We start from the raw sequence: 27227 nt of genomic DNA, 5'->3' as shown, positions 1-27227 counted from the left end.
GCACCATTCCGCAGGGGGATATTTTGTAATTATTTATTTTAAGTTTAGTTTTATTTATTTTTAGATTTAGTTTTTAAGTTTTGTAGGTTAGTTATTTAATGTTTTTTTTTCTAGTTATGTATATTAAGTTTGTATGCACTAGTAACTATGTTGTAAATAAATGGAATAATACCCTCCTCATTTATTAATCAAAAATACATAATACACAATTACACACAAACAAAAAGCAGGGATGATAAAATTAATACCTATTTGTAATTATAATTAGGGCTAGTCCAACATTCAGAAAACCGGTGTAGGTGCGCTCTCCGATAACGCGCCTTTGTTAAGTCCCCAGTACACAATGGGCCATCGCCGGCCACTCCAAGGGACGCAGCAATGCGGTAGAATGAGATAGCAATATCACTTGCTCCCTCTAACGCATAAATGCGTCCCTTGGAGTGGCCGGCGATGGCCCATTGTGTACTGGGGCCTTTACTCATCTCGATGACATATTTTAGACTGGTTCTGACAGAAACAGAAAAAATATACATATATTGTTTTTATGTTAATTATGCTATGGTTTTTATGGTATTTAAGGCATGGTATTTATTTTTATTGTCTTATCATTAGTACTACTAGATTTATTATATGTAATGGGTCTTTTTTTATCAGGATCCATGGAACTTGAAAGCATGGGAAACTCTGAGCACACTTATGCAAGAAAACAACATTATGACCACACCTATGCTATGAGTGCTGCAACGAATGATGCTGCTGCTGTACTTGTACCGTCACACATAACAACTGTACCAGATACAGGTAATTTTATCACTTATCTTTATCATCACATATTTCATCTCATAATAGTTTTTTAACGATCATCATTGTTTTTAGCCTTATTAATACTGACATACTAGCTGCAAAGCTATTGTGTTTGAATCTTGGTAAGAAAATTTCTGTGTAATGAATATGTATAGCCTGTCTGCTTTTCTAAGATCGTGTGGGTATGCCGTAGTAATATTATGGCGAACTGAATCTTAAGGCCCCAGTACACAATGGGCCATTGCCGGCCACTCCAAGGGACGCAGCCATGCGGTAGAATGGGATAGCAATAGCACTTGCTCCCTCTAACGCATAAATGCGTCCCTTGGAATGGCCGGCGATGGCCCATTGTGTACTGGGGCCTTTAGTAATCAGCAAAAAACAGGTATTTCTCTTGCGAAGTTTACGATGATGATGATGACAATTGTCACAAGATGAATTAATAGTACTAACGTACAGAAAGGACAACCCAAACCCGAAGTTTGACAGCGGTTCAGGGTCGCATCATGCTATCCCTTTTTAATATGTGGCACAATCCCTTTCGGCTATTTAGGGTTGTCAAAATTCAAGTGATTATCTTATTTGTGGTCGTGCACGCAAAAGGAAGCCAAGTGGTGCCAACCCTAATAATTGCTCGGAGCAATGCTGAGCCGAACGGAGCCGAGTTTGACCGAAGTCAGGAGTGTCTCCCCCGAAGTTTCCGTTCTGTACGGCAGTACTATTATTTATTCTGTGCTGGCAACATTAAAGCCGAACTGTCAAATACGTCAATTTTATTTCCAAAACTAAACTTTATTGAAAAATATTGTGATTCCGTGGTGTTTTACTTGTTTTCTATTATTCATTCGGTTTTCTCCATCTGAACAGTGCAGTGCGTCGAGTTGAGCAATTAAGTTCCTCCGTAGTGTTTCAGTTGTGTGATATTTTCCTATTCACAAACAAAAGACGTCGAGTTGAAGCCAGGGGTATGACAGTACAGTACAACTCCCAAAACGGCCGTTGTGGCGCTACTATGGCGTCTCCCCTCGCCCCGCCACCCCCAGCCCCCACCTATGCAGCCGCCATTGTACATTTGAAAAGTTTTGGCGACTTTATTGTGCCGAATTTCAAAGTCGAGTACGCTAGTGTTTAGTGTGTCTCCTCGCTTTTTTGCTGAGTTGAGATCCTAAACTAAATATCCAAATTCTCCTTTGCTATTCGGAACAATACTTTATAATTGTGCTGCGGTATCGTTTGTGCAATAATGAATCATGAGAATAAAGTGTTGTGTTGGTGGTTGCAATGCAACAAATGAGACTCATCGACTTTTTGCATTTCCTAAGAACGATATGCTTAGGAATTTGTGGATGTCTTTCCTTGTGCCTACGAATCCTCTTCTTCTCGGTCTGACAAAAGAGCAACTACTTAGGAAACGCGTGTGTGAAAAACATTTCGACAAACATCAGTTTGAAAAGTTTGAAGGCAAAAGGCTTCGGTTTTCGTATCCTTGCCTATTTACGGATGATGAAATAACACACGGTGAACCCTTTGCAGCAGTTGGAACCGGTGAGTACACATATTTATTAGGCTACTGCTACAAAAATAATGTATTCCAATTTAAAATGGGGCTATAGTAATACGCATAATAATAAAAAATCGATCCTACAATCTTCCAAAATCACCTTTGTATGAAAAACCCTCTCACCCCAAATACGAGGCACTACGGGGTGAGGTGGGTTTTCCTCTTTATCGTCAAAGTTATGAAATGGAACTATCCAAAATAAAATACAAACGTCCGAACCACTTATTATATACACCATTCAGTTTTCACATGTAAAAATAAAATTTTATCGAGGTTTGAAAGTCAAATTTCACCCAATTCGCCCCATTTTACGGTACATTTTTTCCTATCGCTATATACAGGGTGTCTGGCTGCAGATTTATAATTTCAATATTAAATAAAAATCGTATTATTGTGTATATATATTTATTAATTACATCCGCAGTTTAAGGAATGATGCGGATTTTATTTTTTAAAAATAATGTTATCCAAATGTTTTCCATCGAGTTGTCGACATTGATCGAAGCGAAGCCTCGTGTTTCTCGCCACACTCTGAAGCAAATTTGGTCGAATGTTGCGGATTTCATTACCAATGTTTTCTTTTAGGGCCTCAACAGTACGCGGATTGTTGTTATAAACTCTTTCTTTGAGATAGCCCCATAAGAAAAAATCCATCGGGGTCAAATCAGGCGACCGCGGTGGCCATGGGATGTCCCCAAACCGACTGATTAGTTTTCCAGGGAAAGCTTGCCGTAATAAATCCATTGAAGCTCTAGCCGTATGTGGGGTTGCCCCATCCTGTTGGAACCACGTGTGCGATGAGAACGATGGATGTGCTCGCAGATTCGGTAAGAAGTAATCCGTAATCATTCTTGCATAATTTTCGCTATTGACATTTGTCGCTTGTCCCCGGGCATTTTCAAAGAAAAATGGTCCGATAATCCCATGCGTTGACAAAGCACACCACACAGTTACTCTGGGGCAATGCAGCGGTTTTTGATGTTTCATTCGTGGATTGTGTGTTCTTGGAGACCAGTAACGACAGTTTTGTTTATTAACATGACCGTTTAAGTGAAAATGAGCCTCGTCACTCCAAAAAATCGAATTTACGGTACGAAATCTTTGCAACATTATTTCGCTAAACTGTTTGCGTAACACAAAGTCATTTTCCTTCAATTCCTGGACGATTTGAATTTTAAAGGCATGAAACTTTAAGTCTTTTTTCAAAATTTCATGGACAGTTGCTCTAACAAGTCCTAATGAGGCTGCCCTTTTGCGTATCGAAAGTCGGGGATTTTCACGTAAACTTCTTTCAACGAGTTCAATGTTTGCGGGGGTCCTTGAAGTCCGGGTATGCCCTGGGCGAGGTCTGTTCATAGCGGAACCAGTTGCACGGAACTTCTTAACCCAAGAACGAATTAAATTGACGCTTGGTCCATCACTCATTCGTCGAATATTGAAGTGTGCACAAAACTGTCGACGAGCGACAACGTAAGAATCGCCACCTTTAAAGAACGACTCGATAACGAACGCACGATGCACTTCTGACCATCGGGGCATTGTGGCTAACAAATCCGCACAGTCGGTGGTTCGAATGACGTAACTGACATTTGGCACTGTTTTTTACTTTTTTTTTTAATTTAATTTAAAAAAATAAATTTCCAGCCAGACACCCTGTACTTTCTTATTAGCATATTGAAAACACATAACATTACTTTTGTCAGGATAATTTTATTACGATAAGTACTTATTTGACTGTTGAATTAAAGCCAAGTGTATATTTCGTCTCGGGGATTATAATATTTTATCTACCTATATAACTGTAATGTTGTTCCAGTCCCACATGCTCTGAGTGACCACAATTATTTTAAAGATCAAGATGATGAGGAAGTCACAATGGAACAAACACTTGTCATTGGAAGGCCAGGTGTGTTAACACTTACAAGTTTATTTATAGGTACCTACTAATTTATTACTTATGGTCTAAGAGCTAGCCACGGCAACAGGTATGCAATTTATAGAGCAACGAAATCCCTCTAGTTAGTATGCCATACTATCATTATTAATTAATCCAGGCGCCTGGCAGCTGTTTAGCGGTGGGTGTGGGAGTGGATGAGCAACAAAGTGGTTGTAAAATCAATTGAAGGTGTGCAATTTATAGAGCTCTGTGTTTGGTGTGATATAATAGCTAATTATAGTTGGTCAAGCAAATCTTGTCAGTAGAAAAAGGCGGCAAATTTAAAAAATGTAGGCGCGAAGTGTTATCGTCCCATAGAAAATTTGAAATTCGCGCCCTTTTCTACCGACAAGATTTGCTTGACCAACTATATGTATTTAATTCAAATATAACAATGCCAGGCGTTTTATTTGGGGGAAAAGTAGTGCCAGGTGATGAAAATACACAAACACTTGTGCGCCTGCAGGAAGATCACGCCTAGGTAAGTGTTAGGAAAAAGTAGAAAACATACAGACAGTGCAATTTGCTCGTGATCTTCCTGAAGGCGCACAAGTGATTGTGTATTTTTTGAATAAAATAAAATACACAAGATAACCTCAAATATGTTAAGTGATTATCTTTGTATCAAATTAGCCTTTTTTTCCACCAACTGTAGAATTTCTCCTTCGAAGCTCAGTTTGTAGTTCCCGTACAGACATAAATGAATACATTTCTCTTGATAAATTGCAAGTATTAGTCAAAAATTCGCAACCATACGCTTGTCAGAAATCGTAAACAGTGACGGATAACAGAGGCGACATCTGTCCTAATCTTTCAGTATGCCTCCTCCAGGCCTCCTCATTTTATCTGAGTGGTCTTTTAATTTTACCATAGAAAATACATAGCTGCCCACTTTTAATATTGTTTATAGAGTAGGTATGCTTAAATACAATTATGCAAATGTCTGCATGGTACTTTTAGTATGGGAAATAACAATCACAGACATTTGTTCCCATGGTTCCAATTTTTATTTATATGAATACAGAAGGGAATAGTTTTGTTCATACTAGATCTTTATGATGATCATATATTCCTGTTATCTCTCATTAGGGATACTGAATCTTAATAGATATTAAATATATTACATGTTACATGTAACGATTTCAGGTGAAGACTTCCATGAACATCCGTCATGCTCATATTCTCAAGTTGAGGCCTTCGTCCCACAGAATAAAGGTATGTTAGTTTGAGTTTAGTTTTTAAAAATATGTATCTATTGATATTCTTAGTTAGAGTCTGTGCGGAAAGAGAAGAGTCGTGGCAGAAACGGGAACTAACATTTTAAATTTTATATGGCAATCAAACCTTTGACACCTGTCTTGTAAAAAGTAAACAAACTTCTGTCATTGTATATTTTTATTAACAAAAACCGCAAGTTTTACGTATAAAATATTTTGAAAACACGATGAAACCGTACATAAAACCACAAGAAAAATTATATTTAACATTGTTCGGTTTTGTCAGCGGAAAGAAAACGGCTAAAAGCCGACTATCGACTTACAAAAAGTCGCGGAACGTGTTTCCGCTATTCACGGGTATTGATGTTGTATTTAATATTAAATAATTACCTATTTAATAAGCCCCCTAAGTAACTTGTCTCCGGTACATAATCGGTAAGTATATTCATTCAAAATATATTAATTTTCATAAATATGCAGGTCGTTCATGATCTTTCAAATAACTGACAAATAGTCTTGATACTTGCCATTTTATGCATATTTATATGTAATTTTTTTTTCAGGATTGTGTAAAAGTACCTACGGTATCTCGAATAAAAGACCGCTAAGTAGGTGATATGCAAGAATTCGTAATCTACGTGCCGGATTCAAGCACATCCAGTTCCTCACATCAGTCCCTGGTTGTTCTGAAGCTAGCTCAAACATAAGTGACATTGAATATTTTAATTCAGACTTCGATTACAAAGAATGAAACTTTTTCATAAAAATATTTCTTTATTTGTAAGTTCGTTTACTAGGTTCTGTTAGTTACGAAATTATATTTCATATGTAGCAGACTTTTCGGCGAAGTAAAATATCGTGAGATGAGAGAACCGGACATATCCCAATAAGGCCTACCTACTGCACTATTTTTATTCATATTCATATTCATATTTATTACTAATAATGTACACACTGAGAGAAAAAACTAACAAAAACACACTTAGAATTACAAAAATAAAACTTAATCCGGGGACAAGGAGAGTCAACTAATAGGAACAAATTGACTTTTGCAATTTCCATTTAGTAGGAAATACAACTTCTATATTTGTAATTTGAAGTATACTAGAGTAATTTCAGAAATTTGGTTTTGTTATTCCGAGAGGTGCTTTAGCAATATCGGAGGTGATGACGTCATGGGTGAAAACTAACCGTTTTGTAATTCTAAGCGTGCTTTAGCAATATCGGAGACGATGACGTCATAGGTTTTACTAAACTGTACTACGATTCCAAGCTAGCTGTTGTTATTCTAGAGATAATGACGTCACAGGCAAAAACTAAACTGTTTGCAATTCCTCCGCCCCTAGCAAACGGGCGCCGCGAGAGCATGTCGCGCGCGTGGTAGCTACCCGTCTCTATTTCTGTCTGTATGAATAAAAAAGCATTTGGTAGTATATCTCTGTACTAAAGAGGCACTATAAAAGCCTGTCGAGATATTCTACCCATTCCTTTCTTATTCATACAGTCAGAAAGAGACTAGTAGTTATTACGCGCGCAACATGCTCTCGCGGCGCACGTGTGCTAGGGAGGTTGGAATTGCAAACAGTTTAGATTTACCTTTGATGTCATTATCACTAGAATAACAACAGCTAGCTCGAAGTTGCAGAACAATATATTCCTGTAGACCCCAACTACACAGTAGGTCGCGGGTTAATATGTCCATGGCCCACAATATATCCTAAATTTATTATTTAACTTAAGTATGTTTTAAACAAAGAAGACACGAGACACGCCCGCCCGACATCCGACACAATACTACTAACTCTAACCAAATGAACGTAGCAAGTAGCTGTGTTGGTATTACAAAACTCGTTTAGTGATTGGTACAACAATGAACATAAACACAACAAGTCTATCTACTAAATACCAGTAAACTTTGTAATGTCGCTATAGTAACAACTGAACTGTTATTTTAAATGGGGTAATGTTATTCCCGCGAACTCGTTTTTTAGATATTACAAAACTATGTAAGTGAGACATTTACTAAAATCATAACTTGAAATCACAGATGCTTTTTTCCAAAAATCACAAACTTTACTAGTAAAAATCGGAGAATTTTAGTAGTAATAAAAATGGATTGTAACAAATACTGAACTTTGTTTAATGCTCCATTTACTAAAGTCTGTTTGCTGAAATTAGATTTAGTATTACTGAGCTGTTTGTAGAAATAAATAAATTTTACAGAAATAGTGAAACTTCCATGATTACTACTAAAACTTCATTTTTTCCCCCAGTACAGAACTGTTTATTAATTCCTGGTGGTGATTTTTCTCTCAGTGCACATACATTACAAGTCAAGTTTACAATAAAATAAATAAATCCCAGATAAAATATATCCCAGATAGTAAAATTACAGTCCTATTGCCCAATTTCTACCCGATCTACCCGGTTTTGTATTAAAATAACTGTTGAACTGCACAGATTAGGCAGTACATAAATGAGACTCTATCTTGTTTGGTACTAAAATTACAGTTGTATTGGGCAGATTCTTAACTAGTTTTAGCAGTTTTGTCAATCGCACTGTCACTTTTTAGTATCTGAGTGAAAAACAAGAGTGTGTTTTAAAAAGAAAACTAGTGCCTGCGCTAAATCAGAGGATTGATTTGACGAGCCGACACCACCACCAGGCTCCGTTTAGTAAGCCGTGGTAAAAAACCGGAACAAAAGGGATACAAGTATCATGACCTTTAGTGTCGTACTATAATCACGTGACCAGTGTTGTCAGCATAGCAAAAACCATAAAATAGCACTGGCGCGCCCTCAAATCCCACGACTCTTCTCTTTCCGCACAGACTCTATAAAAGTTTAAAGTGAATACATCTTGTTGACAAACCAAAATGAAATTCTCTTTATTTTATTCCGAGATTCCAATTTTTGTATATATACATATTACATACAGAAGAGATAAGTTTAGTTTATACTGAATCTTAATAGATATTGAATATTACATTTAACAGTTTCAGACAAAGACTTTCATGAAAGTCCATCATGCTCATATTCTCAAGTTGAGGCCTCCGTCCCTCAGAATAAAGGTATGTAAGAATATTACTACATATTTTAGAAACTTTTGAGTAAAAAGAGAGAGTGGTATTATATTATTCTTGGTTTTCATGTTATTCACTGCCAATAATTAGTACTCTCAGTCATGTTATTGTAACCAGGTGGAATTCAAGTCCCTTTGATATTGAAAACTAAGAACATAGATTATCGAAGGTATTGTTTGACGAATATGGCGTGGAATATTACATATTACCCTCGGAATATTAACCAAGACCCACTGGAAATCTTTTTTGGAAGGGTGAGGGCTCTCAATTACAGAAATGTAAAGCCGAATGCAAATAGCTTCATTTATACTTTTAAATCATTATAGCTGTCCAATTTGCTGAGCCCTCATTCAAAATTTGCAAACTGTGAAGTGGATAACGGAGAGACAATATTAGACGCAAGTTTTCTCTTTGAAGTAGATGATGAAAACAAAGAAAATAAAAGTCCCAACTTTAATTCTCTCCCACCCACTTCACAGGATCGTCCAAGTGGGTCTAAATTAGAAGAAATAAAAACAAAAAACCGGCCAAGTGCGAGTCGGACTCGCGTTCCAAGGGTTCCGTACATTACCCAATTTTTTATGTTGTATTTTTAACAATTTTTTATATGTGAAACGCGAGGGAATTGCCTTTAAAAAACCCGTAGGGGTCGGATCAAAAACTAAGTTATTAGTCCGACTCACGCTTGCAGTCAAGCGTTAATATTTCTAATAGGTTTTCCTGTCATTTACAGGTAAAGAACTATTTTGTATATTTTTTTCAAAATTTTAGACCCGATAGTTTTGGAGATATTATTTGACTATTTTCTTAAATAACTTCTAAACTATTTATTTTAAAATTACAATAAAAATATTTTTGAGATTCTCAAAATGAGCTCTTTCATTTGATATGTAACACGATATAGTTTAAAAAACATTTTTTTTTCATTTTCTCATTTACCTCCCAATAGTGGCCTCCAGGTTTAAAATTTATTTGTTTACGTAAGATGTCCGTCTTTGGGTCACGAATTTACATATGTGTACCAATTTTCAACTTAATTGGTCTAGTACTTTTGGAGAAAATGGGCTGTGACAGACGGACAGACAGACAGACGCACGAGTGATCCTATAAGGGTTCCATTTTTTCCTTTTGAGGTACGGAACCCTAAAAATGAAGTAATATCAGAAAAAATTAAAGTACTATAATCCATAATTTCTTAAATATAAATTGTTTTAAACGAAATGTCGGTACTGACCTGCTTTGCAATTTAAGTCAATTGAGGATTTCTTGGCTGGGATGTGCAGAGCACAAAAATAATGTAAAAACAATATTTTTAAAACAATCATAAGATTACATATACACAACGCCCCTGTTTCACCAACGTGACAGGTGCGACGAATTGTAAAATCACTGTTGCTGACGTCACAGGCATCCATGGGCTACGGTTACCGCTTACCATCGGGCGGGCCGTATTCCTGTTTGCCACCATCATTGTGTTATTAAAAAAAACTTTATGATATCGGAAAAAAACAGATATTTCTCTTGCTAAGTTTATGACAATTGTCACAAGAAACACTACAATTGTCACGAAATTCCGACATATAACTCATTACCTGTCAAGAATTACCTACAATTCTTCTAAATCTTTGACAATTGTCAGAAACTTCGCAGGAGAAATATCTGTTTTTATCCGATATAATAAAGTTTTTTTAAATAATACAATGATGGTGGCAAACAGGAGTACGGCCCGCCCGATGGTAAGTGGTAATCGTAGCCCATGGATGCCTGTGACGTCAGCAACAGTGATTTTACAATTCGTCGCACCTGTCACCGATGTGAAATTGGGGCCTGTAATATTATAAATAGAATTTTAAAGGGCGACATATGACGTAGAAGCGACATAGAAGAAAAATATGCATCCAAAATGGAGGAACCGCAAAAATTTGCGTATAAAAAATATAAATCACACAAACTTCGCCAAAGAACTTTAAACAAATAAATATATTACAAAACAACTTTGTGTTTTATTTTAAAATGTTCAGAATGGTGTATTTAGAAATCCCTATTGCAGTTATCGATGAAATCGTCCGATCACTATTTAATATCGATATCGATATGTAATGTCTACAACACTATTATGTGAAACTTGACAGCTTCTTCCACAGAGTATGTCACTAAAAGTACATGAATCTAGTATTAAACTGGATTGGGCATGAGTGGTGGGGATAACTGACAGAACGGGATACTCTTACGTATCTTTCAGTAGGAGTAACAGAGAAAGCGCTATTATTGTTTGTCCTTATCACAGTCTCACATATTTTTTGTGCCCACCATTTTTTTAGTATGGTGGTGGGCAACAAATAAATTCGACCAATCACAGTGTCGCATTTGCGTATGTTTTGTCCCTCACGGAGGCACGCGTATACCACTTCTATACGATCCTACCTTCTATGTAATAGTATCACTACAGTGGCGCCACATCGGATCAAGTGAAAACAGGGCATAAGTGACTGTCGTATCTGGGCTATAACCGCGAAAATCGAAGTTCGCAAATTGCGGGTATTTTTCTCTGTCACTCTTATTACGCCTTCATTGGAGTAAAAGAGAAAGATTCCCGCAATTTGCGAATTTCGGTTTTCGCGGTAACGGCTCTGTTACGAAGTAACTAGTTAATAATCTGTGGTTGAAGCAGTGTGTTCTTCCGTCCGCTGTTCGGCCACGTTCGCACGGCAGCTTTTTCAACGCGCGTTAAAAAAGCGTTTGAATGACACCAATGGATAACCATGTATGTATTCACACGAAGGCGGTTTTTAAGCGCGGCGCTTTTTTATCGAGCACTGTTCGATTTTCGGCGTTGAGCGTTGGCGTCAAATTGAATAGAGCATACGGAACTCCGTGTATCTGTTCTCACAAGCGTTAAAAAAGCGCCGGCGCTGCTGTCAGTTAGCTGTCAAGTGTCAATTTTTGGTGTCAATCGTCAAGATTATTATTAGTTTCACCTTAAAAATGTCAACTTATGCTTACAAATTCCTGAAATATTCAAGCTATATTCAAATAATACGTCGTAATAGCAAATAAAGTATGGCTTTGCTGAGATGCGTACGTGGCATTACGACTCACAAGTGATTTTTAAGCGTTCATATGAACACAAATATTGGAAACGGTAAAAAAGCGCCAACGTCGGGTTTTAACGCAACGCTTTTTAAGCTGTCGTGCGAATGGGATGAGATAGAGACGGGTCTGACAACTTTAGTTCCATCACTGTAGTATTAGCGCTAGTATCGCACCCTATTTTACGTAATCTGTGGTCTTTAGCTGTCAACTGTCAACAGTGTCAATTGAAAAAAAAAAAAAATTGAATTTGACAATTGTCATCCTCACATAACTCACATTCAGTTGTTTTGTAAACTTTGAGTCGAGCGCCGCCGTCTTGTGTCCTCCTCCCGTCTTGGTTGAGTTGAGTACCCTGAGAAGCCACCCTCCTCTGGTTTGCAATACAATTGTCCTCCTCCCGTCTTGGTTGAGTTGAGTTCCTTTTGGCTGCCGAATATGGCACCGTTAAAGTGTTGTGTTCTCGGTTGTAAATCAACAAGTGCCACACATAGACTATTTTGCATGCCCATGAACGACTATTTGCGAAATTTGTGGATGTCGTTTCTGGTTCCAGTTAATCCACATTTACTTGGACTGTCAAAGGGTCAGCTAATGACTAAACGTGTTTGTCAGAAACATTTCGACGAAACTCAGTTTAGCCAAGGGTCCAGAATTCGTTATTCTTACCCCTGCCTTTTCACAGAAAAGGAATTTATTCACGGCGTCCCTCTCTCTTCTGAAGGTAAGTTTGTATTCAAATTATTAATACGTAATACTATTTATGTCATGGTATTTTTGCTATGTATATGATTTTATCAGCGTATTTTAATTTACGCTTAAAATAATAAATTTTTTTATTTATTTAAGCCATTTAATTCCTTAACAAAAAAAAAAAGTATACATATTTCATTATTAAATTAAATAGTAATACATTATTAAATTAAATTAAATTAAATATTATCAAACTAATGTCGTGCAAATTTAAATTGAATTCTGATCAATAATTTAGTTTTTATTATTAAGGACCTCTTGACGAGTAAAGGCCTCCTCCATTTTACTCCACATTTCCCTGTCTTGGGCTATTGTTACCCAGTCGTCGCTGGCAAACTTCTTTAGGTCTTCCGTCCATCTTCCCAGTGGGTGGCCTGACTTTCTTTTACCGGGAGGTCCCGCCCAAGTAGTGACTCTCTTAGTCCATCTTTTGTTGTTCATTCGTGCTACGTGGCCAGCCCACTTCCATTTTAGTTTCTTACAATGTGATAGAGCGTCGATGACTTTAGTCTTTTCCCTTATAGCCGTATGACGTTGTTTGTCTATAAGTTTTAATAATAAATAATAAATAATAAATAATCTCTGAATATTTTTGACGCACAATGAATAAGAAATATTTCATTAACTTATTTTTGTGTATATTTCAGAATACAATGTTCTCAATGAACATAACTACTGCACACATCAAGAACGAGATGATACTGCAGTGCAAGTACCAGCTATACTCATGGGCATGCCAGGTACTTATGTGGACAATTATTTAGCTTGCTAATTTGTCTGTATTTTGGCTAGCTTGAAAACTATAACCTAATGTCCTGTTACACACTAGGACGAGACTGTGCTCAGCAGTTGGACATATTTAGTTTTCAATGATATAGGGCTCCCATAGACGAACCACATGAAGCAGTTGGACAGCTACAAGCGGCCCGTGTATGGTGGGTTTTAAAGATCTAACCCCTATGTAGTTGTAGCAGTAGGGGACAACCCAACTAGGAAATGCTTCCGGTACTGAGTTTGTATGGCGAAAACCGGGACTTACCGGTTCCGGTACTGTATTTGTATAGAAAACCAGTAACGGGAACACTCCAACCCAACAGAAAAAACATCATATCAAAATGTTGCTTGATGGTACCATCATATTGCATTGTCACCCAAATTACGTATAGATATGAAGTTTCAACTCAATTGTATAATAGGAAGTGGGTCTAATTTTAGCTTGCAAGATTTAACCAAACATACATTCATAGGCATTGCAAGTTGGATAAACACACTCTGATATTGACTCTTATTGCGGAACACATATTGTAGTAAGTATTTATGTATTGTAATTAAAAACCTGAACTTTCCCTTCGTTCCCTGCTGGGGCGTGACGATAAAATCGTGATCTGATAACCACAATAAAGAATAAAAGCGTTTTTGTTCATTTTAGGTATCATTAAACTTTTGAAGTAAAATTAAAATTGCAAGAAATGTCGATAGTTTATCGATATGACTTTATAGACATGGCCACAGCCAGGTGGATTCACATTGTTAATCGTACATAAAACAAAAGTGGTAACAATGACAGCTCGCTTAGATTCCGTCTTTAAGTATATAACAGGGGGGGGACAGTCCCTTAGAACGCCCATTATTCGAAAAATAGCGACATCTTTATGATAAAACACGAATCTGCTTTTTTTTTATGTTCATATATATATTATACTACTCTTTGGTATATAATATCTATGAAAAAAATAATGTATGGAAATCACGGACGTAGAGAGTAAACTGGATAGTGTACACTGGCCAAAAAGTGTGTCCACATGAGAGGTCAAACCTGAGCCCTCCATCTCTTTCTAATTAGGGTGACCATAAGTCATATGAATGTGGGATATTAGCATAAGATGGAATGTATAGTTTGGCCGAGATCTTTTCTCATTCGTGCATAATCACAGAGAATCATACTGTATTTTCCCTATGCTAGTATAATTGCCCCAGAAAAGAGATGGATATAGTTTTTTTCTCTTCTGTAAAACGCTTCACACAACCTTACTTCATTTAGTCGTTATAAAGCTTTTAGTCGTTATAAAAGCTGTTACAGATGGGATGGGCGTATTGGATCGCGATCAATGCGATCATGCTTGATTGTGAGGAAGGTGGTCCACCGTACGTTCATCGTACGTATTGGGTGAAAACCAGCGTAGTGTCTTACAGACACTGCTTATGCTGAGCGGCATCCTATTTGGTGTATGTTTACTGTATTGTGAACTTTATGTTGTACTTACCGTAATGTAGGTATGTTTTTGTACGCCAAATAAATATTTTCTATTTCTATTTATTTCTATCAAAGACAGCTATAAGAGAGAGCGAGACAGATATCCAGGGTCGGGTAAAACGTTGTAGTTGTACTTGGTAATTCGCAAATCGTATCGATTAAAAACGCTGCCTTCGGTCGTGTTTTAATTTATCACCACTCGTTGCGAATTTAATTCCTACTTTCAACACTTGCAACGCAAATAAATTTATATTATTACTATGCCCACTGGTTATCGATACTAGTCATTTTGTCAAGCCCTAGCGTAGCGTAACAATTTATGTTTTTACACGAAATTATCTTGATTATTGACTAAAATGATAAAATATTAGCACACGACGAAATAAAAACTTACATTTAACTGTGTAAACCGGCATTCTACACTATTTATGCTCTTCATAATTCATGATTTAACAAAATACCGATCACTATCAATATCATACTCATGGTGTGTTCATATACGTGATGACTTCCCTTTTGCATACTTTAGCTATTCTTTAAGGGTAAGCGTCATCGTAGATCTGTAATTGGAACAACATTTTCAAATTTGCCGCTTTTGTATACTGACGGAAATGTCGGCCCAACCTATATAGAATCGATTACATATATATAAATAGTTAGAATTAACGTTCCAGTAATTAAATATTATGTATAAATATGAGTCTGTAATGTCCAAGGACTTCGGATTTAATTTTTGGCAATTATGTAGCTCTCATTACGTGAACCGAATAATTAAACATGCCGAAATAAGTATATCTTTATTTATTTATTAGTATACTATTTAGGTAAAGTTATTTTTACATTAAGTATGAAATAACAATTTTGTAAGACCGATCCAAATCGTACCGACATCATAGTCACCCTAATCGTCATCAAGTTGGGGATACCAATTAATATTCAGAGTTACTACAATTTCTACCATATTCAATTTACTGTTTTTTTTTGTTGCGCACATGCTTGGCTTAATCAGTTAATAATATTAACATCATAATAATTAACAAATTACTTAAAAGATATCAGAACTGTAATTGGAATATAGCACTAAAATAGTATAAAAAGGTAATGAATTTCAGTAGTATATTGATATAATTTCTACCAAAATGGTATCTTTTTAACATTGGCAACATGTGCGAGTGAGACACAGGGCTCGGGTTTTTCTATCTCATGTGGACCGTTTTCTCTAGTCTGGTACGAACAACATTCTGTCTCCAATTCCAAATTCCAAGATAAGGTTCAAATTAGTATGGCAAAAAAACTGACAACTCGCTCCAGTTTAAACAATATAACTTCATGATGGAAATTTCGTCTCAGTTCAGCCAACCTAACAAGGTAAATAATAAACTGGCACTGAAATATGAAACCTATGGAAGTGAAACGTCAGCGAAAAATGCGTGCCAGTGTGACGTCATCCGGCCGCTAAACATGGCGGTTTTAGTGCTGCCCAAGAGATTTTTACTGTTACTAGGTTTTATCGATACATCGATAACTTTTGAACGTTTTCGGCTCATTTTATTTAAAATATGAATGAATTATTTGTGGAATTTATATTTTAATAGTAAGTAAGTAAATATTCTTTATGAGTATATTGTTATGTGAAAAGATACTTTGATTGAGTAAGATGTGTAAAATCTAAGACAATTTCGTGCTTCGAATTTAACAGGTAAACCGAGATGACGCTGTTCAACTCCATATATATTGCGATTTTTGCGGTAACTCTGATTTTCAAAAGTTAACGTTTGACAACTCAGTGACCACAAAACACATGGCGCAGTACAGCGCCATCTGTTTTGGATGTCAGAATAAGTGTACGTGTTTTTCTTGGACTTTGCCTCTATTACAATCAATTTTGTTGTGTTGTTAACCCTAAAGTCCGTAACACACTACCGCACCGCACCTCGACCTTGGTGCGCCGTACCTATAAGTGAGAGCGATACAAATTCAAACTTATCAAGCGACGGGTGAATAAAACAAAACACCTTCAGAACATTTATTTAATTACAAAAATAAGGAATGACTTCCGCTCTTCAACTTCAACTTCTTCAACATTTATTTAGCAAATAGGCCAAAAGGGCACTTGTACACGTCAACATTGAATTTACATACAAGCAATAATAATAACAATACATGAACAATTTTATAAAATACAACTAACTGCAACTAGAGTCTGGCTACTGAAATTTTACACAAATGTTTGGCGGGAAATTCAAAAAATCTTGGGCTGGTCACACTTTGTGTAGTAGGAATTATAGTTTTGATACTAGAAAATATTTTTAATTTTCTGTGCACACTAAGGTACCTAAGGATATAAGTTAAATATACGTTGACGTGCACTCAAAGTCAGCTCACATAATTTCTACCACTATGAAAAGTATACAGTCAACAATAAACACATATGTTAACACTTTCTCACCATATACCATTGTTACAAGGCGAAAAATGAAATGTAGTATAAATAAGACCTAGCTCGATAATACCGTAATATTAATCTATCACCAAAAAAATACATAAGTACTTTGCCAAATATGCTAAATGCTAAGTATCAAAATATTTATAGAGCACCAACCTCCGAATTTGTTTACATTTGTTTAGGAGTTGTAAACATTGCAGTTTTTCGTTATACAACGCTACACCTCGACTTCGCACATTGTCGTAATTATTTACCAGCTTAAATAATAGTTTGCGAACCTCACTCAGTATAGACATTATTAATATTATTTAAAATAAAACCATTATAAACCGCAAACAATTTGAATGAATGACATAAATTGACAACTGACTTTTAGCTTTTTTTTTTAATCATAGACAATTGGTGATACAACAACGAAATATTTGTCAACAATTTTTGGCTAGCCAGACTCTACCAGTTCAAACTAACATATTACAATTACTTATTGATGTACCTATATGGTCTCTTAATGTCGAATTACATTAAAAAAAAACTATAATAATAATATAAAAAAAGCCCGCAGGGCAGCTTGTGGAGTAACGACCCCACGGACCCGAGTGCTCCCGAGAGTCGGTCAGGGTCTCCGTCTCCAACCACTTTTTCTTTTTATGTTCATTTCTTGGTAACCTGTAAAACATGTTTTAATTATTTAATTAAGATAATTTAGTTGGTTTTAAGCGGGGTAGCATGATATAATAAGAAAATATAAATAAACAATCATAATAAATCGATATCAAAGTCGATAAATAAAGTACAACCCTAGCTGAAATGTTTACATTATTTAAGCGTAAAAATATAGTTACATAAGTCAAATCACTTCATGATCTATAACTGCACATAAGAACCTTGCCATTTATAATGTGAAACATCCTTAAAATTCCCAGGAACATTAACAATAACCAATATTTTTAATGTAAATTATAGCGTACCTGTGTAAGGTTAAAGATGGCTGATTTGGTGTTTGCTTATGCGGCACCCTAATACACTACACACTGGCATATTCGCGACGTAATTGTTCACATTTGGCTTCAATTATTTTCACACAGAAGCAAAATACTAAAAGATAATTAATAATTTTCATTTTCACCACGACTTTTTGACAGGACAAGTACCGGCTGAACTGACTGACAATGACATTTAGGCCGCTAAACATGGCGGATTTTCGGCCGCATTAGGTATTTACGTATTTTCATGAACCACTTTATGTACGTACCGAAATACTGTCATCCTGTTTTGCTGTGGGTGACAGTGCTGAGTAAAAACGAGATAGATAGATATTTATGTTTGTGCCGTCAAAATGGGTGCTATTTGTATAAGCAATTGTACGTATAGAACAATATGTCTTGTCCATATTATACAGGTCTATGTAAACTGGCGACACGAAGGCCGAACTGTCAAATACGTCAATTTTCAAAACTAAACTATGGATTGATATATATTATGATTCCGTGGTGTATTACTTGTTTTCTATTATCATTCGGTTTTCTCTATGTGAACACTGCAGTGCGTTGAGTTGAGCAATTAAGTTCCTCCGTAGTGTTTCAGTTGTGTGATATTTTCCTATTCACAAACAAAAGACGTCAAGTTGATGCAGCTGTGATCCTCCGTCCGCTGTTTTTGAGTAAGATTTACTCAGATAGGGACACATTATGGGTGGGAAGAGCAGAATTTGTGAAATTTGTGGCGTTAGAGAACGACACAGGCCGGGATTCTTTTCCAATTTCCCGATTGATGAAGAAAGGTATGTAACTATAACTTGTAAAATTGTTATTGTAAGATGTACAGATCTTATTAAATATATTGAGTTCTTGGGTTTCAGACTTAGTTTGTCTGTAATATTCTTATCTAAAATTTGTTTTTCATTTTCCTAATCTTTGTTCATAGATGCCCGCATGCGTAAATCACTAGAAGCACATAATATACTCCACAGCATATAATAGAATATAAGTAAAATTTAAGTTGATTCTGGATATCATACATTTATTCCTTATTGGAATTGCCTGCCTGCTTTCTTCTTCGTGGTTGTGACCTCATGTCTGAGGGACGTGACTCCTATGGGTTATTCTTCCTACCTCTGCTCTCCAGGCCTCTCGATCTTCGGCCATCTGCGGTTAAGACATTTAAATAACATTTGCACCATCATGGCTATCAAAATCACAGAAAAGTTAGCTTGTTGGTCTAACTCTAGTTGAGTGGGCCAGGGCCCTCTGCGCCTGGCTTACTCTAGTCTGTCATCCGTAACAACCACAAGAAAATATTATTTTTGTTGAAAACACAAAAACGGCTCAACTGATTGTAAATATATTTTGTTAAATTATGAATCTACTTTTATCATATTGATTTTACATATTTATATTCCTCAATTCATTTCCCCCTTGTTTAAAAGTCTTCACTTTCAGAGTGGTTATTTCCACAAGTATGTATTCACAAATTGATTGATTTATTCAAATAGGGTTTATCCTAACTTTATTTGTCTCATGATGTACTGTCAGAATCAACTAGATACAGTGACAGCCAAAGTAGCATAATATTATATACTAGCTTCTGCCCGTTACTTTGTCTCTGTAGAATGTTGATGATGATTGATAAAAACTATCCTATGTCTTTCTCAGGTTCTCAAACGGTCTCCATAACAACCTTTCTATCTATCTGTCTATTATCTAACTAATTCAGTTTGAAATCATAGATCATAGTCTTTAGAGACCATTAAACCGTACATTGTCTTGTACTAACGTACAACTTTAGTTGTATTACCTGCCTCCTAATACCTTGCTTTGCCAGCCATATCAGACCTCACGCTCGTAATTAGCTAGGGTCGCCGTTGCCGATTACGGCATGGATAGCTAAACTATATACACGGTGTAAAATGAGGAAACCGAATAATTTTAACAGCGTATTCCTGATCATATTTAGAGACAAAAATGTCCTATAATCTTTTTTGAAATTCGCCTAGTTTCAGAGATAATATTAATTAAAAAAAAAAATAAGTTTTTATTGTTTCATAGTGTAAAAGGCCTTTTTGATGGTGATGTTGGTGCTATGGGACGTAGTCTAAATATCCTTATTGATAGATGTCAAAAAATGACAAGTAACACTTTTCAAAAAGTAGGTTTTACGAAAAAAAAAAAATGTAAATATCAATTTTAAGTGACAAGTTTACCAAAAACATTTATTTTTTATGTACAAATACATTCAAAAAATTTAAAAATCAAATAAAAAAATTTTTTTTGGCAGGCTTGACCTAAACTCATATTACATTTTTTCCTTCTTTTGACCTCAGAAATGCGTGGTTAAAATTATTCGGTTTCCTCATGTTACACCGTGTATATACTGGCGAAATAGACCCACTGGACTGAAGCCATAATTTTAAAAAGAACTTTGTCACAATTTAGGGCTTGATTAGGTATAATAATTAGAATTGTGACTTTTTGCAGGTGTAGAACTTGGGTCCAAATTGTTGGTAAAGAAGATCTAGTGCATATACCAATTGAAAAGCTTCACCATGTGCGTTTTGTTTGTGGAGATCACTTCAAAGCAAAAGACTTCAACAAAAAAGGCAATCGCCTGAAAAAAAGAGCTTACCCTACACTGCACCTTTCTGCACAAGCATTGAGTGACCATCAATTAAAAGATTTTCCCCAACATGTTGCAAGCAAAGGTATGTTTAATCAATCGGTTAAAAAACTTTTTTTATAATGAATAATTTAACTAATCTCTAATTTAATTTTAATTTAACTAGATTGGAGAGCAATGGCTTGTTTTAACTTTACTTTTGTGCTTGTTTTTTCTTAAATAAAATTTATTGAAGTTTAATTGATAATAAATATTTATTTTAATAATTTCAGCTGAAGACTTCCATGAACATCCATCATGCACATATTCTCAAGTTGAGGCCTTTGTCTCAGATAACAAAGGTACTTAATTATGTTAGTTTGTGTTAGCCAGTGTAAGGTGTTTAAAATTGTATGTGGTATTATTTTCAGTTATAACATTGTTACTATTGTTAGCAGGTTAGCACCTTATTCAATCAATACCAATAATGAGTTAGGTACCCTCTGTCATGTATTTTTAAACAAACCTAGGACATGACATATTAATCTATGTCTGGAATTAATAAAATTGGATGGGTTAGTTAGGTATATTAGTCTCTCTGTCCAAACATACTATATAAATATTTTTTGATCACAAATGCTGTAAGTGTAAAGGGTTTGAAACGTTGGTAAGTACCTGTACTCTGGCAAGCCAACTCTTTGTCAGTAGAAATGTCGCAAAATTCAAAATTTGTATGGCAGATCTGACCTCGACCTCAAAAAAAATATTGGAAAAAATATTATTAAACAAATAATGATGATTGAAATAATTTGAGTAATGATTCAAATTTGCCACATTTTGGTAAATTTTTTACTGACTAAGCTGGCTTGCCAGAGTATAAATTTTAAATTCATTGTACGCGGTACTGGACTCAATTCTAACCTATACTCAAACACACCCACTTAGTCAGTAGAAAAGGGCGCGAAATTAATTTTTTTTATGGGAAGTTGTATTTGCTGCCTTTTTCCACAGACAAAGTCAGTGTGCCAATGTATTATTTTATTACGAATGTTACCGTGAGCCTATAATTCAATTTTCAATCCTCTCCATTTTATCGATATCTTTAAAAAACGCATCTGTATATAGCATACTACGCTATTTTGGTCTGTTATATTGGTACTATTGTTTTTAGCCGCACATTGTGGTACTAGTGTGCCACTGTCATCTGCCATGCAAACTGACAGATTTACTGAAGACATTTACCCAGTATGGCTTCGAGCAACACCGGCTTCCGACACATCGGAAGGGAGGGGCCCAAGCGATATCTCACCGTACAAATCTTTCTGCCATTTTTCGCGGGGGGAAAGGTGCACACAGTCGCACTTCTCACACACTTACATAACAAAATCCAATCTGTAATGACGACACAAATACATAGAAAATGACACACGTCAAAGACAAATCTTGCAAACCTCGATCTCTTTTTGTGTACGGACGAGTGACAAGTGTCACAACACGCACACTAACACATTTTCGTTGAAGTATATTATTGTATGGCTGCTATTTAACTGATCACCAGATTTAGTAAAATTTAATACCAAAAAAATCTATTTTACCACCCTAAAATAATGAATGATCACCAAAATTATAACACCATTTTAATGTGAAATGATTACCAATTTTATTACACTTTACTATCCTTTTAAAGGAAATGACACCAAACTAATTATTATTAACCCAAAAATACTAAATGATTACCAAATTTCAAACCCCATTTTAATGTGAACTGATAACCAAATTTTTACATCTTGCTATCCTATTAAAGAAAATGACACCAAAATAATCATTGTAAACCCAAAAATAGTAAATGACATTGACCACCAAAATTAGAACTCCATTTTAATGTAAAATTATAATCAAATTTTTAAATCTTGATATCATATTAAAGCAAATGACTCCAAAATAAATGATAAACCCAAAAATAGTAAATGACCACCAAAATTGTAACCACATTTTAATTAAAAATGTGCAAATATTTAATATAATTACCGTTATCCTATTAAATTAATTAATCCACTTCATCACCTTTTTCCAGTAGCATTTTATTTCTGTAACAGTCGCAGTTCTAACCTAACCTAACCCACTTTTCTAGTAGCATTTCGTTTCTGTAAGGGTCGCAGTTCAAACCTAACCTAACCTAACCCACTTTTCTAGTAGCATTTCGTTTCTGTAAGGGTCGCAGTTCAAACCTAACCTAACCTAACCCACTTTTCTAGTAGCATTTCTTTTCTGCAAGGGTCGCACTTCAAACCTAACCTAACCCACTTTTCTAGTAGCATTTCTTTTCTGCAAGGTTCGCAGTTCAAACCTAACCTAACCCACTATTCTAGTAGCATTTCGTTTCTGTATGGGTCGCAGTTCAAACCTAACCTAACCCACTTCTCTAGTAGCATTTTTTTCTGTAAGGGTCGCAGTTCAAACCTAACCTAACCCACTTTTCTAGTAGCATTTCTTTTTTGTAAGGGTCGCAGTTCAAACCTAACCTAACCCACTTTTCTAGTAGCATTTCTTTTCTGCAAGGGTCGCAGTTCAAACCTAACCTAACCCACTTTTCTAGTAGCATTTCTTTTCTGTAAGGGTCGCAGTTCAAACCTAACCTATCCCACTTTTGTAGTAGCATTTGGTTTCTGTAAGGGTCGCAGTTCAAACCTAACCTAACCCACTTTTATGATAGCATTTCGTTTCTGTATGGGTCGCAGCTCAAACCTAACCTAACCCACTTTTCTAGTAGCATTTCGTATCTGTATGGGTAGCAGTTAAAACTTAACCTAGCCCACTTTTTAGTAGCATTTCGGTTCTGTGAGGATCGCAGTTCTAACCTAACCTAACCCACTTTTATAGTAGCATTTCGTTTCTGTAAAGGTCGCAGTTCAAACCTAACCTAACCTACTTTTCTAGTACCATTTCGTTTCTGTAAGGGTCGCAGTGCTAACCTAACCCACTTAACTGATAGCAGTTTGACTTACTTTGCTAGTAGCATAACGAAATGCTACTAGGAAAGTAGATTAGGTAAGGTAGGTATGCGGTGCGGGGTACGGGGGGTTGAGCGGGAGGGGCTAGTAATGCTGGCATCAGTTTACTTTATTTGGTAATATGTATAAATTTTTTGGTAATCATAGTGGTTTATTTAGGTGAAAATATCGCATTAATTTAGTCTTCAAGATTTGGTGATCATTAATGATTTTTGGTGATCATTCAATATATTTGGTATTTGAATACAATTTGAAGTGCAGTCGTAATTAAAATGGTGGTACTTTTGTATTTTTAGGCGTTATTTTTTTGGTGTTCAGTAATTTTTTTTGGTAAGCATGATTTTTTTATTTAGGGTACCAAAGTATTTTTTGGTGGTCATTATATTTGTAGCCTTATTGTATTCTGAGAGATGAGAAGTCGGATTTGTCGCTCGACCGATCCGCAATTTGTACTGAGCGGGCAAAATCGATAAATCCAACAATTACATGAGACTAAAATATAATAATTGTGTTTGAATGTAATTAAACGTATGATATGTAAAAAAAATATTACATGTGAAATGTAACACTTTCTTTTTGTAAATTTGATGTCCTCGACCTCTTTTTATAACAAAAAGCCGAGCAAACAGGCATTTTTGTGCAGCAGTATTCACGCGCGCGTCTGGACTCGGTCTAGTGAAAAATCCAAGTGCAACTAGTTTTATTACCCGCGCTAGATTGACGCGCTAATCTTGTACCTCGGCAGAGGGGAAATAGTGCGAATGCCGCCTCCCTTCCGTGTTGCTCGAAGGCTTAGAGCTTTAGCCTGTCCAGATGGACGAAAAAAAAAACAAACTGACAGTGACACTGACAGCCAAGTGTCTTTGGTTTCCCTTTTCGGTGCCTAGCTCAACAGCTCGTGTTTTTATTGCTGTGTTTATTTAACATTCTTTCTAAAAATATATTGCATATTTGGTTGGTGAAATGAAATAATGCGGACCCCGAATTGTGTATGTAATAATAAGTGAGATCATTTTTACATTACGAGTGGTTGAAGTTAAAGTTAAAATTAATAAACAAGATACCTAGAGGAAAACTTGGGAGGAATGTGTTTCATGTAGGTACATTTAGAGAAGTTTTTCACTTTGAAGTCAAATAACCGGCTGAGATTTGGTGCCTACCCATCGTTGTTGACACCAGAAGAATTAAAAAGTTGGAGTAACGTAAGAACTGATTTTTGACAGTTACGAATTGATCCTTATATGATGCATCATGCATTACATTTTTACTTACAAGATTGAGGGGTCTAACTGTTTTGTAACTAAAACTAGTTTGTACATTACATTTTTACTTACAACATTGAGGGGTCTAACTGTTGTTTAACTAAAACCAGTTTGTACATTACATTTTTACTTACAAGATTGAGGGGTACAATCTATGTTTTAATTATTTGCTCGTGTTACAGGAGACACTGAGTACACTGGTTAGTTTATCAATGTGACTTTGGGGCTATTCATAAATTACGTCATTTCAAATTGGGCGGGGGGGGGGGGGTCTGGACATCGGATGATGGTAGCGTTAGTAGGAGGAAATGGGGTCATTCGAAGCATGATTTTTGGATGATTTTAGGGGGGCGGGGGTCAAAATTCGTCAATAATCGATGACGTAATTTATGGACAGCCCCTTTACTGACTTTTATGTGGATCGTTTTTTGTGGTGTATTCCCATTTCTCCATGTTCCACATGACAGGGACAGGCACAGGTGGGAGTGATTTATTCTCACCTGCCTCGGGCGGGGATAGATGGGAATAGTTTTGTGACATTTGTAAGGACAGCATTTTCTGTTTAGAGTAGGGTAAAAATACTTTACTCTAAACTGACATAGATGTCATATCAGAATACTAGCCCATTTTTAAAGCCTTGACTTACTTGACTTATTGTCCTATGTCCCCTAGATGGGGCAGAGGGCGTCATCTGGATCGGTCTTGAGCTTCATGCTTGACCGCTCCAAGTCTTCCCGATAGCCTTCGCCTCTGCAATAATAGTCCGGCAAAGCCTAATGTTTATCAATTATGTATTTTTTTAGGTTCCTGCTAAATTTTGACATCAGGCTACGTCAGAATGACTTCACGCACGTGCTGCGTACCAAAGTGTGAAAGTCACAGAAAGCATATCCGGCTCCACGAAGTACCTAGCCGCCGCCAGCCTAGAAGCCGCATAAAGTGGATAATGGCGATCCTATCAAACTTTCCTGACATTAATACTGAGGAATCGGAAAGGCTAAAATCTAGTAAATGGCAATTTGTGTGCCACAAGCATTTTGAAAAGAAGTTTGTCAACAGTACAATGCGACTTAGAAATGGCTGTTTCCCGACGTTATTCACGGAGAGAGAAATAGCGACAGGAGTGCCAAATGTTGACCCTAAAACTCGTAAGTTAACTCGTAAGAGACGTTGACGAACAAGCCATAAGTATAGGGGTTCTTACATCTATCCTTCTTTATGTCATTCTCTGCTGAGAAGGGCAGAGAAGAGAAAATAATAATTATTTTGTTTCTCTGCCCTTCTTAGCAACAAGATAGAAAAAATCCGGCGAAAGGGCAGATGTCCTTATTTGTACAATGTTTTGATTTACCCAATAATTTATCTCATAATGTAGAAACAAAAATAAATATATAATAAGTATGTGTATAATATTTTTTTTATTAATTTCAGTCCTTCAGGAGACAACCCGAATTGCAACAATTGATCACATGTATTATACTATTCAAAAAATCCATATTGACCATACATATTCAAAGACACATGAGGATGAAGACGCTTGGATGGATCATTTACCCTTTCCAACCAAATCAGGTTTGTATGAAATTTTCAGCTATAGTTCGGGCCCGAACACTGGATTCCGTGGCTGAAGAAACGTGTGGTCGCTGCGGCCGGATATTTAGTGCGAAATCTAAATGGTGTGTTCCCATTTGTCCCCTGTTCGACTTAAACGAGACAGAGGCGGGCACAGACTGGAACAATTCATGCTCATTTGTCTCCGCCGGGCACTTATTGGAAGGATTCATACCTTTGTACGTGACGGATATTAATAGAATAAAATTATGCACCCATATAAAATTTGATGTTTTATTGGTGTCCTTTATATCATCCTAATTTTATGAAGACAATATTTATGAACTTGTAGATTGTTTGTTAATTGATGCATCTTTCCTTATATCTATCATTTGTGATAATTTTTTACTCACTTACCTAGAATTAACAATAATGTGCTTTTATGTAGGTAATGAAATTTACTCTTATAGTTTCACTCCTGCGAGTAACTGTCGCCATAGTCGGGCCACGGTCTAGTTTTATAAATTATAAACAGAAATATGGCATTATCATTAGGTATACATATACTTACTAAAGTAAAATGACCACGCCCTCCGGTGGAGGAGGTCGGATCCTCCTGTAGATAATATATTAGTAGTCTTCGTACTTAAAAAACACATCAAAATATT

At 36.1% G+C, this 27227-nt stretch overlaps 1 protein-coding gene across 4 annotated transcripts in view; it reads left to right on the top strand.

Annotated features, from left to right (window-relative positions):
- The window catches only part of LOC134801453 (uncharacterized), a 130888-nt gene that overhangs the window by 91187 nt on the left and 12474 nt on the right, over window positions 1-27227 (top strand). Inside the window, exons 1-3 of one of the 4 annotated variants that reach the window (XM_063774042.1) lie at window positions 18641-18924; window positions 20618-20841; window positions 21029-21097. The exons of 1 other annotated variant lie outside the window; for it this stretch is intronic. In XM_063774042.1, coding sequence (XP_063630112.1) covers window positions 18833-18924; window positions 20618-20841; window positions 21029-21097 — 385 coding nt within the window. In that variant the 5' untranslated portion in view covers window positions 18641-18832. Of the gene's footprint in view, window positions 1-18640; window positions 18925-20617; window positions 20842-21028; window positions 21098-24696; window positions 24843-25771; window positions 26157-26439; window positions 26581-27227 lie in introns of those variants that run through there. 2 more of the 4 variants (XM_063774040.1, XM_063774041.1) reach the window with 2 other exon arrangements.

Source organism: Cydia splendana, chromosome 22 (genome assembly GCF_910591565.1).
Source record: "Cydia splendana chromosome 22, ilCydSple1.2, whole genome shotgun sequence".
Lineage (NCBI taxonomy): Eukaryota > Metazoa > Arthropoda > Insecta > Lepidoptera > Tortricidae > Cydia > Cydia splendana.
The sequence above is the reverse complement of the archived record's forward strand: the minus strand, read 5'-3'. Positions and strand labels throughout refer to the sequence as shown.